This window comes from Monodelphis domestica, chromosome 1 (genome assembly GCF_027887165.1).
Source record: "Monodelphis domestica isolate mMonDom1 chromosome 1, mMonDom1.pri, whole genome shotgun sequence".
Taxonomy (NCBI): domain Eukaryota; kingdom Metazoa; phylum Chordata; class Mammalia; order Didelphimorphia; family Didelphidae; genus Monodelphis; species Monodelphis domestica.
The window spans coordinates 434,663,286-434,676,090 of NC_077227.1; the positions used below are offsets into that span (position 1 = coordinate 434,663,286).

General features: G+C 39.1%; 2 protein-coding genes across 15 annotated transcripts in view; one reads left to right on the top strand and one right to left on the bottom strand.

Annotated features, from left to right (window-relative positions):
• Nucleotides 1–12,805, bottom strand: part of FAAP24 (FA core complex associated protein 24) — a 141,837-nt gene that overhangs the window by 9,044 nt on the left and 119,988 nt on the right. For 2 of the 12 annotated variants that reach the window (XM_007474774.3, XM_016433456.2), the window contains exon 1: nucleotides 7,305–7,580. The exons of 5 other annotated variants lie outside the window; for them this stretch is intronic. In XM_007474774.3, coding sequence (XP_007474836.2) covers nucleotides 7,305–7,433 — 129 coding nt within the window. In that variant the 5' untranslated portion in view covers nucleotides 7,434–7,580. Of the gene's footprint in view, nucleotides 1–5,111; nucleotides 5,216–7,304; nucleotides 7,591–12,805 lie in introns of those variants that run through there. 5 more of the 12 variants (XM_016433471.2, XM_001367269.4, XM_007474769.3 and 2 more) reach the window with 4 other exon arrangements.
• CEP89 (centrosomal protein 89) overlaps nucleotides 7,636–12,805 on the top strand; it is a 189,012-nt gene continuing 183,842 nt past the window's right edge. For 2 of the 3 annotated variants that reach the window (XM_007474766.3, XM_056812204.1), the window contains exons 1-2: nucleotides 7,636–7,856; nucleotides 9,345–9,451. In XM_007474766.3, coding sequence (XP_007474828.1) covers nucleotides 7,818–7,856; nucleotides 9,345–9,451 — 146 coding nt within the window. In that variant the 5' untranslated portion in view covers nucleotides 7,636–7,817. The remainder of the gene's footprint in view (nucleotides 7,857–9,344; nucleotides 9,452–12,805) is intronic. The other variant, XM_001367361.5, reaches the window with a different exon arrangement.

The window sequence follows — 12,805 nt, forward strand, 5'->3', positions numbered from 1 at the left end:
CCTGATCAAAAGGGATAGGGAAGGTAATTATATTTTGTTAAAAGGGACTCTAGACAATGAGGAAATATCATTAATCAACATGTATGCACCAAATAATATAGCACCCAAATTTCTAATGGAGAAACTAGGAGAATTGAAGGAAGAAATAGACAATAAAACCATACTAGTGGGAGACTTAAACCAACCATTATCAAATTTAGATAAATCAAATCAAAAAATAAATAAGAAAGAGGTAAAAGAAGTGAATGAAATCTTAGAAAAATTAGAATTAATAGACATATGGAGAAAAATAAATAGGGATAAAAAGGAATACACCTTCTTCTCAGCACCACATGGCACATTCACAAAAATTGACCATACATTAGGTCACAGAAACATAGCACACAAATGCAAAAAAGCAGAAATAATGAATGCAGCCTTCTCAGATCACAAGGCAATAAAAATAATGATTAGTAATGGTACATGGAAAACCAAATCTAAAACCAATTGGAAATTAAACAATATGATACTCCAAAACCGTTTAGCTAAAGAAGAAATCATAGAAACAATTAATAATTTCATCAAGGAAAATGACAATGGCGAAACATCCTTTCAAACCTTTTGGGATGCAGCCAAAGCGGTAATCAGAGGCAAATTCATATCCCTGAAAGCTCATATTAACAAACAAGGGAGAGCAGAGATCAATCAATTGGAAATGCAATTGAAAAAACTCGAAAGCGATCAAATTAAAAACCCCCAGCAGAAAACCAAATTAGAAATCCTAAAAATTAAGGGAGAAATTAATAAAATCGAAAGTGATAGAACTATTGATTTAATAAATAAGACAAGAAGCTGGTACTTTGAAAAAACAAACAAAATAGACAAAGTACTGGTCAATCTAATTAAAAAAAGGAAGGAAGAAAAGCAAATTCACAGCATTAAAGATGAAAAGGGGGACAGCACCTCCAATGAGGAGGAAATTAAGGCAATCATTAGAAATTACTTTGCCCAATTATATGGCAATAAATACACCAATTTAGGAGAAATGGATGAATATATACAAAAATACAAACTGCCTAGACTAACAGAAGAGGAAATAGAATTCTTAAATAATCCCATATCAGAAATTGAAATCCATCAAGCCATCAAAGAACTTCCTAAGAAAAAATCCCCAGGGCCTGATGGATTCACCTGTGAATTCTATCAAACATTCAGAGAACAGTTAACCCCAATACTATACAAACTATTTGACATAATAAGCAAAGAGGGAGTTCTACCAAACTCCTTTTACGACACAAACATGGTACTGATTCCAAAACCAGGCAGGTCAAAAACAGAGAAAGAAAACTATAGACCAATCTCCCTAATGAATATAGATGCAAAAATTTTAAATAGGATACTAGCAAAAAGACTCCAGCAAGTGATCAGAAGGATCATTCACCATGATCAAGTAGGATTCATACCAGGGATGCAGGGCTGGTTCAACATTAGGAAAACCATCCACATAATTGACCACATCAACAAGCAAACTAGCAAGAACCACATGATTATCTCAATAGATGCAGAAAAAGCCTTTGATAAAATACAACACCCATTCCTATTAAAAACACTAGAAAGCATAGGAATAGAAGGGTCATTCCTAAAAATAATAAACAGTATATATCTAAAACCAACAGCTAATATCATCTGCAATGGGGATAAACTAGATGCATTCCCAATAAGATCAGGAGTGAAACAAGGATGCCCATTATCACCTCTACTATTTGACATTGTACTAGAAACACTAGCAGTAGCAATTAGAGAAGATAAAGAAATTGAAGGCATCAGAATAGGCAAGGAGGAGACCAAGTTATCACTCTTTGCGGATGACATGATGGTCTACTTAAAGAATCCTAGAGACTCAACCAAAAAGCTAATTGAAATAATCAACAACTTTAGCAAAGTTGCAGGATACAAAATAAACCCACATAAATCATCAGCTTTTCTATATATCTCCAACACAGCTCAGCAGCAAGAACTAGAAAGAGAAATCCCATTCAAAATCACCTTAGACAAAATAAAATACCTAGGAATCTATCTCCCAAGACAAACACAGGAACTATATGAACACAACTACAAAACACTCGCCACACAACTAAAACTAGACTTGAACAATTGGAAAAACATTAACTGCTCATGGATAGGACGAGCCAATATAATAAAAATGACCATCCTACCCAAACTTATTTATCTATTTAGTGCCATACCCATTGAACTACCAAAATACTTCTTCACTGATTTAGAAAAAACCATAACAAAGTTCATTTGGAAGAACAAAAGATCAAGGATATCCAGGGAATTAATGAAAAAAAACACATATGATGGGGGCCTTGCAGTCCCTGACCTAAAACTATATTACAAAGCAGCAGTCATCAAAACAATTTGGTACTGGCTAAGAAACAGAAAGGAAGATCAGTGGAATAGACTGGGGGAAAACGACCTCAGCAAGACAGTATACGATAAACCCAAAGATCCCAGCTTTTGGGACAAAAATCCACTATTCGATAAAAACTGCTGGGAAAATTGGAAGACAGTGTGGGAGAGACTAGGAATAGATCAACACCTCACACCCTACACCAAGATAAATTCAAAATGGGTGAGTGACTTAAACATAAAGAAGGAAACCATAAGTAAATTGGGTAAACACAGAATAGTATACATGTCAGACCTTTGGGAGGGGAAAGGCTTTAAAACCAAGCAAGATATAGAAAGAATCACAAAATGTAAAATAAATAATTTTGACTACATCAAACTAAAAAGCTTTTGTACAAACAAAACCAATATAACTAAAATCAGAAGGGAAACAACAAATTGGGAAAAAATCTTCATAGAAACCTCTGACAAAGGTTTAATTACTCATATTTATAATGAGCTAAATCAATTGTACAAAAAATCAAGCCATTCTCCAATTGATAAATGGGCAAGGGAAATGGATAGGCAGTTCTCAGATAAAGAAATCAAAACTATTAACAAGCACATGAAGAAGTGTTCTACATCTCTTATAATCAGAGAGATGCAAATCAAAACAACTCTGAGGTATCACCTCACACCTAGCAGATTGGCTAACATAACAGCAAAGGAAAGTAATGAATGCTGGAGGGGATGTGGCAAAGTAGGGACATTAATTCATTGCTGGTGGAGTTGTGAACTGATCCAACCATTCTGGAGGGCAATTTGGAACTATGCCCAAAGGGCGACAAAAGAATATCTACCCTTTGACCCAGCCATAGCACTGCTGGGTCTGTACCCCAAAGAGATAATGGACACAAAGACTTGTACAAAAATATTCATAGCTGCGCTCTTTGTGGTGGCCCAAAACTGGAAAACGAGGGGATGCCCATCAATTGGGGAATGGCTGAACAAACTGTGGTATATGTTGGTGATGGAATACTATTGTGCTCAAAGGAATAATAAAGTGGAGAAGTTCCATGGAGACTGGAACAACCTCCAGGAAGTGATGCAGAGCGAGAGGAGCAGAACCAGGAGAACATTGTACACAGAGACTAATACACTGTGGTATCATCGAACGTAATGGACTTCTCCATTAGTGGCGGTGTAATGTCCCTGAACAACTTTCAGGGATCCAGGAGAAAAAAAACACCATTCATAAGCAAAGGATAAACTATGGGAGTGGAAACACCGAGAAAAAGCAACTGCCTGAATACAGAGGTTGAGGGGACATGACAGAGGATAGACTTTAAATGAACACTCTAATGCAAATACTATCAACAAAGCAATGGGTTCAAATCAAGAAAACATCTAATGCCCAGTGGACTTACGCGTCGGCTATGGGGGGTGGGGGGGAGGAAAAGAAAATGATCTATGTCTTTAACGAATAATGCTTGGAAATGATCAAATAAAATATATTTTAAAAAAAAAATTTTATTGTTTTTGGTCTGTTTTCTTTTGCAGCCATGCTAATATGGAAATGTTTTTCGTGATTGTACATGTATATAACCTATATCAAACTGTGTGCCTTCTCAATGAGGAGGTAGAAGAGAATTTGCAACTCAAAAAAATTTTTTAAATGAATGTTAAAAACTGTTTTTACATGTAATTGAAAAAAGTAAGGTGTAAAAATGTTCACATTAAAAAGATTATAATTTGTTTTTAAATTTTCATTTATTATTTTTTGATACCACATATTCTTTAAACCAGTGACACTGGTCTGGTTGATTCACAAATAGAACTCTTGAACTCTAAGCTCAGGGTATTTTCTCTGACTGTGCCTCATGTCTGAAATACTCTCCCTCTTTCATTCTAACTACTTGACCTTCTTGGCTTCCTCTTAATTCCAACTAAAATCCCAACTTGTACAGGAAGCCTTTCCTAACCCCTCTGTTAATTTTACTTCTTATTCATCTCGTATATAGCTTGTTTGCACATATTTGCTTGTCTCCCCCATTAAAGTGTGAACTCCTTGAGGGCAGGGGTTGTTTTTTGCTGCTGCTTTTTTTCTTTTCTTTTTTTAAATCCTCAGCATTTTGCATAGTACCTGGCACAAAGAAGGCACTTAAATAAGTGTTTATTGATTGATTGGTTCTACCCACTTCACTTTGTATTAGTTCATGTAAGTTTTTTTCCATACTTCCCTCTACTGATCATTTCTTGCAATTCAGTAATATTCTATTACTCTCATGAACCACAATTTGTTCAGCTATTTCCCAAATGGCCATGTATTTTGTTTCCAGTTCTTAGTTACCACAAAATGTACTGCTATAAATGTTACAGTGCATATAATGCCTTTTTTTTTTGTCATTTACCTTCTGGGGTTACCTCTAATAGTGGAATTTCTGGGTCAAAGTGTATGAACATTTTAGTCTCTTTATTTGCCTAATTCCAAACTGCTTTCCAGAATGGCTGTAGTACAGCTCCATCAACAATGCATGTGTGCCTGTCTTTTCACAATCCCTCTAGCTTGGCTATTCCCACATTCTATCCTTAGTCAACTTATCCTCAGGGTTGTTTTGATTTACATTTTCCTTTATTAATAATTTAGAACCTTTTTTTAATGAGGCATTTAATTTGTAATTCTTCAGAACTATTCATATTCTTTAGCCATTTATTTACTGGGGATTGGCTTTTGCTCTCACCTACTTGTTGTCTGTATAGATTGGTTACCAAATCCTTTTTGGAGAAGTTTGGGGAAGAGACATCACCAGTGATGGAATGGAGAAGAAGTCAGCCTCTATTAGCCCTGGAAACATGGACATAGAAGGTATAGGGTCTGGTTCTGGGCTTGCTCTGCTGCTCCTTTAGCATGTGGCTAAAAATACTTGCTGGCAGGGCATCCCTAGGCCCATGATAGTGAACCTATGGCACATGTGCCAAAAAGGGCATGTAGAGCCATCTCTGTAGGCATACCTGCAGTCTTTTTTTTTTTTTGGCAAGGACTTGGGGCTGAGCTGTTCCCCTCTCCCTCTCCATGCACCTGAGGACATTCCTCATTTCACCAGCTCCCCCTGCTCAGCAGCCCAATGGAAGGGCTTCCTCCTTCCCCTGTCTGAGGTAATGAGGGATGGGATGTGGCACTCTATCTCTAAAAAGTTTGCCATCACTGCCCTAGGCTCTTGAGCTCCCAGCTAGCCAGCCAAGCATTTTGTGCTTCTCTCTCTCTTTACCCGAACCACTTAAAAAAAAACAAAACTATTTAACAAACAATTATAAAATTAAGATACAGTCTCCAGAGAATTTCATTTATTTATTTAATTTTTTAAACCCTTACCTTCTTTCTTGGAATCAATACACACACATTATTGTGTGTGTATTGATTCCAAGACAGAAGAGTGGTAAGGGCTAGACAATGGGGTTTAAGTGACTTTCCCAAGTCCCACAGCACACAGCTGTGAAGTGTCTGAGGCTAGGACCTCCTGTCTCTAGGCCTGGTTCTCAATCCTGAGCTACCCAGCTGCCCCCCAGAGAACTTTATTTGTAATCCGACATATGAAAGATCGCCTCTGATCAATAAGAGAAATGCAAATCAAAATAATTAAGGTTTCTTCTCACACCCAGCAATTTGGCAAAGATGACAAAACATGGGTATAGTCAATGCTGGAGGGACTTTAGAAAGAGGCACTACTGTGAGGGCCCTCAGGGAGCTCATTCCAATATAGAAGTACTCTCTCTAATAGAATGTATTTCTTGAGGACAGGGACTATTTATTTCATTTTTATCTTTGTTCCCAGATCCTGACACAATACCAGGCCCAAATAGGCCTTTTAATAAATGCTTATTTCTCCACTCCTATCTAAAAATCTCCATTTTACCAATCCTCCTGTTTCTTGCATCTGACTCTAGACTCTAAAATATGGCACTCAGCAATAATATAGTAATTTAGATATGGTATAATGGGGCCAAATGCAGCATGGCAAAACATCAAGAACTCAGAGCTCTGATAGTCATGGGAACTTTGATCAAGATCAGGTTATGCCACAATTAACTAAGTAACTTCAAGCAAGCCTTCTCTGATTTTCATGTTCCTCACCTGTAAAAGGAGGGATTGTAATATATGACATCTAAGGCTCTTTCCAGCTCTCTATAAAAAATTACAACTCCAATAATCACAATAGCTTTTACAAAGTGCTTTACTCATTTTATCCTCACAACCACCCTGGATGTCAGGTACTATCAACTCTCCTGATTCTACAGATGAGGAAACTGAGGCACACAGGAGTCAATGTCTTGCTCAGGTCACTTGAGCTAGTATGAATGTGAGTCTGGATTTAAACTTAGATCTTCCTGACTATTCCCAGCTGGGTAGCACAGTGACATCTTACTGAGATCAAATCTGGCCTCAGCTACTAGCTGTGTGAACCTGGGCAACTCCTCAGTTTCTTCATCTATAAAATGAGCTGGAGAAGGAAATGGCAAACCATTCCAGTATCTTTGCCAAGAAAACATCAAATGGGGTCACTGAGAGTGGGGCACGATTGAAATAAGGGAACAATAACTTCTTGATTCATCTTAAAGCATCGCCTACCTGGTGATGATCCCAAGACCCTCTCTCCCCTCTCTCTGTTCTAGGCAACTTGCCTTTCACAGAATCCCAAAAGAGAATTAGGATGAGTAGGGGCAGTGGCTGTAATTAATCTCCTCCACATCTTTTTCACAAGAAATGTCCACGTATGCAGTTGTTTTTTTTTTTTTTTGAGTCCAAACCTTAAAAAACCCAGCTTCGGGATCTGAAGGCTCTGGGTCAAGTTCCTACCATTTGGGTCCCCTCAGTTACCTCTTTTCCTAGATCCGGAGGGTGGGAAGTGGAACCAGTGGCTTGCCTGGACCCTTACCTTGGTGACAATGTCTAAATAAGTTGCTCGGGGTGAGGTTCTCCTCTCCAGCGTTGTCCTGTTCTTTTTTTTCCGACCCGTTCGGTACGAATTGCCAAAGCCCAACTGTCCCAGCAGGCCACCGCGCATTGAGTCCCCAGTCTCTTCCTTTTTATCCCGCTAGAACACCCAGTACGAGCAAGACAGACGTCAGCACCCGCCAACCGAAAGCCGAGCAGCTTGGATCTGTGTGGCCTGAGCGGGGCGCTGGGCGCTTTTGAACGAGTTCCTCCGTTGCCAAGGACCAGCCAGCGTAGCAGTGAGCGCGCCGCAGATTGGTCGGCTGGAAAGCTGGAGCCAATGCCGAGAGACCTTGGTGCGGGCTCGGTAGCGAAGTGGAAGCGTCTTTAGCTCCACTTAGTACTTTGTAGCTTCAAGTTAAGGCCTTTGGGCTGGGCGTAAAAATGTGGCTTCGGGGGAGAAAGTGATTGTTTACAACTCCAGCCCAGCCCTCCTCCTCCCCCAGCCACGAAAATGCCTCTTGGGCTTCGGAGAGACAGCAGGAGCCAGTTTGTAAGTAGAATTTCTTCTGTTGGGCCCCTGGGAATCAGGAAGTAGAGGCCCCTTGGGAGTGACGGGAGCCCGGGACTTCGGCCACCCCTCCCCACTCCCTCCGCTTCTTCCAGCCCTTATCAATTCTTCGCCTCATCCACTTTATCAACCCCTCTCTCCTCCTTATTCTCTCTTCTCTCCTCCTCTTCCTCCTTATCCTTCCCTACCTTATCTTCTCGTGCCTCCTCCTTATCCTACCCTCCCTCCTCATCCTCTCCTCCCTCTTCCTTTTGTGTTCCCTCTCTTCCCTCCTTTTTCTCCTCTCCTCCCCTCCTCTCCCTCATCCTTTCCCATCTTACCCTCTCCTTTTTTTCTTCTTCCATTTCTTCTTATCCTCCCCTCCTCTCTTTTTATCCTCCTCTTCAACGTTCTCTTTCTCTTTTCTTCCTTTCCCCTCCCCATTCTTGTTCTCTCTTTCTCTCACACTTTGCATCCTACTCTATCTCTTATCCTCTTATCTTTTTATGTTCCTTTTCCTTTCCCTTCCTTTTCTCTCGCCTCATCCTTTCCCACAACCCTTCCTTCTTGTCCTCCCTTATCTTTATCTTTCTCCTCTCCCTTCTTATCCTCCTCTCTGAACTTCTTATTTCCCTATTCCCGCTCCCCTTTTTTCCTCTCTCAACTCTTCTTATTCTCCCTTTCTGACTTTCCCTTATCTGTCCCTCCCTCCCTTTCTCCTTTATTTTCCTTTTCCTTTCCTTTCTTATTCTCCCTTTTCTCTCTTTTTATCTTCCTTTTCTTACTCTTTCCTTATCCCTCATCCTCCCTCCCTCATCTCTTTTCCCTTCTCACTCCCCCTTCCCTCTTCCTCTGTCTTCCTTACTCCCTCTTTTTTCTCCATTTTCCTTTCCCTTCTTATCTTTCTCCTTCCTTTCTCTTATCCTCTTAATTCAAACATTTAGAGCTTACTTTGACTCTCCAGCAAAAAACAGTTACTGCTACCTGACTCTCATCTTCACTCCCTCTCAGACTTTATTATTTTTAAAAAACCCTTCTTTTTTGTCTTGGAACATGTATTGGTTCCAAGGCAGAAGAGTGGTAAAGGCTAGGCAATGGGGTGTTAAGTGACTTGCCCAGTCTCTAGGCCTGGCTCTCAATCCACTGAGCTACCCAGTTGCCCCCTCCCTCTCTAACTTTAGCTTAATATTCATATACATTCCCCTGAGCACACACTATTTAATATCTGACAAAGATGACTAAAAAAATGTGTTGGGTGATAAGGAAAGTCAATCTGTTGATAAACATTTGTGATAGCTGATTTACATATGGATAATTGTGTGTATTTAAAAAAATTCTTGACTTTCTGAATGAATGGCAAATCAAATGTTAATTTAGCTTCTTTACTGAATGAGTTTATTTTTCTAACTTTTATGACTTAAGAAATTATCTTCTTCAAAGACACTGACTGCTTGTTTTTTTGTGTTTTTGTGTTTTTTTTTCTTTGTCTAGAAACATATAGTTCATGGCCTTATCCCTGCAGCTACCATAGCACCTAGACCAGCAGTCCCTCGAACACCTCCACCTCGAAGTCCAGATCCTTCTCCTGAAAGACCCAGGTAAGTTTAAATTTTGTTTTAACTGTTGTGCTTAGTGTTAACTAGTCCCATTTAAAAACAATTAAGTACTTACTATGTGCCACATACTGTTCTAAGCACTAAAAATACAAAGAAATGAAAAAATAATTTCTGCTCAAGCAGTTTGTAATCTGATGGAGAAGACAAGTTGTAAATAGTTGGGTAGCAGATATATCCATCTGGATACAGAGCACTGGACTTGGATTCTGGAAGACTCATCTTTTTTTCTTTTCTTTTTTTTTAAACCCATACCATCCCTCTTAGAGTCAATACTGTGTATTGGTTCCAAGGCAGAAAGAGTGGTAAGGGCTAGGCAATGGGGGGGTCAAGTCACTTGCCCAAGGGTCACACAACTGGGAAGTGTCTGAAGCCAGATTTGAACCTAGGACCTCCCATCTCTAGGCCTGGCTCTCAATCCACTAAGCCACCCAGCTACACCCTGGAAGACTTGTCTTAAATTCATTTCCTACTTCAAACATTAGCTGTGACCCTAGACAAGTAATTTCATTTGACTTAGTTCCTCATCAGTCATCTGGAGCAGGAAATGGCAAACCACTCTAGTATCTTTACCATGAAAATCCCAGAGGGGATCATGAAAACCAGGTTTCAGTAAATATAAGAATATGAAACAAGTAACAAAGGAAATGATTTAATATGTAAGTGAGTTTGTTACCTATGGAGCTGGCATACTAGAGAGCACAATGGAAGGGATTAGGTGAAGTTAGAGTGGAATGTTGTAAGAGTTAGGTTAAAGTAAAGGGGAATAAGGGAATGGGAGACAAAGAACATAGTTTGGAGTTATTACAGAATTTTTTCTGATTACATTCTGTTATATTTAGGAAATACACCAAGGCCTTATTATAGTAAACTTTCTTCCTAGATCTTCTGCAATAGCAACTTTTTTATTATTATAGTTAGGATGGTGATAAAGAGAGAGGGAGCATGTTCATGCTGTTGGACCATCTAGTTATACTTAATCTCAAAATATGCTTATCATTGCTAGAGTTACATTGGGGGCCTGCGTCTGTTCTTAAGCATTAAACAGTGCCTGGCATATAAATAAATGAATGTTAGGGTTCAGAAACTTGATTTTTTTTTTTCGGTTTCTGGAAGAGTGTTTGGATTATGGATTTACATCAAATTTCAAAAGATCTTTGAGGTGGTCTGCAACTTCACTCCACCTATTTCCTGCCTAATTTCACATAAACTCCATATCACACAGTCTTTGTTTTGACCAAACTAGATTACTAGCCATCCCCAAATTTTATGTTCCATTCCCTACATGTATACCTCCTATTGTGTCAATCTAGAATATCCTCCCTCCTTATTTCTGTTTGTTGCAATTTTCTCTTTCCTTCAAAGCTTAGCTCATGTGCCACTTCTTTCATGAAGTTTTCATCTCTTCCCTACTAAAATGTCATTTCTCTCCGACCTCTTCTATGGACTTCTATGTATATTAGCTTGTATACTTTTTTTAAAAACCAGTGTTTTGTATGCATATGTCTAATTTTTACTAAGGATTAGCATAGTGTGGGATACAGTGTTCTAAGCTTAGAGTTAGGAAGAATTCATTTTGAATCCTGACTTTGAAACTAAGTGATAATGTGACCATGGATAAGTCATTTAAAGTCTCCTAATTGCTTCTTCGAGCAACTCTATAAATTGAGACCTTTGGGAGTGTTGATACTAAAGAAATCATAATTTTGACTTATTGATAAATATTTCTTTCTCCCTAGAAGATTATTAGTTCCTTTAAAACAAATACTGTGTTTTCATTCTTAGTACTTTTCACATAGAAAATGTCTAATCAGTGCATGCCAAATTGAAGAGGTTATTGAAAAATGAGAATGCCAATTTATTAATCTATGTTGAGAATTATAACTGCCAAATGAACTAAAATATTCATATTGACTGGTCAGTGCTTAGGTAAATCTACTTGGTAAACTAAATTTGTTGGCTTTATATTTATAAAGTTCCAACTACTTACATGGGATTCAGGGCTCTCTACAGCCTGGCATACCTATCGTTTCAGTTTTATTTCCTTATACTCTTCACTTCTGTCAAGCAGGGCTATTTATAATCTCCTGTGTATATCCCAACTTTTTCTACTGTTGTGCCTTTTTCTGTTCCAGTGCCTGAAATTTTTTTTCTTCTATAGCTATCTGTTGGATTTCTAACCATCCTCCAAGACCTTACTTGAATGCTATCTTTTTCATGAAGGCTTTTCTGATCCTTCCCCTTACCTCCAAATCAGAAGTAAATCCATTCTTTCTTGAACCTTACACAGCATTTTGTGTCTCTCAAGCCTGTTACATTTTGTGTTATAGTTATTTGTGTCTGTTGTATCCTTCTAGATTATGAATTCCATGATTACAGGGACCATATCTCATTTAATTCAAGGCAGTGAACATTTAAGTTCTTAACTGAGATTTGAGAAAGGCCAAAGACTTGTATATTAGACAAAAACTTCACACATCGTGGATGCTATCATTGAGAAAAGAATCAGAAAATGCTAGACATGTTGAATGATGAATAATGTCACAAAAAAAGAAGTTGATTCTATTTTAACCTATAGTAAATGAGTTGGGGCTCTGTATTGAATCAATTGTTTTTTGTAGTCAGATTCGATGACTTGCTAGAACAAAAATAAAAATAAAAGATCAATTGATAGTAATCTCTCGGTAACCGAGGATGACAATTGTCTTTGTGCGCTTTCATCTATGGTGTATAGATGAGTGCACAAAGACACTTGTGCATGAATGAGATTTAAGTGGAAAAGTTGATGCACAGAGACAGTCCCACTGTCACAACTTTGGAAGCCTGGGTCCAATGGCACGAAAAATCATTACCACTGGAGACTTCCTCAGCTGCATTGGATGGCCATGTTGTCTTTTGTGCTCCAACACGCCCTAAGCACTCCACAGTGCTTTGCTGCGTCGCCCTCTCAGCCGTTGAACCTTCTTATTGGTTTCTTCTGCCTATTCCGCTGAAGCAGTCTTCACATGCTGGGTGAGCAAAGACCTGGTTCACCAGGGGTCGATGACCCAATGGCTACCCTCACAAGGTTTAGCTGACCTGTCGAAGCCGTTGCCCAGGGTGTGGCCTCTGCCGCATGCTAGCAGCTACTGGGAGCCACAAGTGAGAGCTGGGTGTCAGGTGAGGGTCAGAGGCTGGAGAGCTGCCCTAAGAGGGCACGACAAGCCCTCCATACCAGAGATACTACCCCTCCCTGAGCATCCCATACACCCCAAAAAGATCAAAGAGAGAATAAAAATGAGGGGGAAAGGCATTAAAGTACAATTAAAATTACTCCAAACTAACTTATTTAAACAGGTT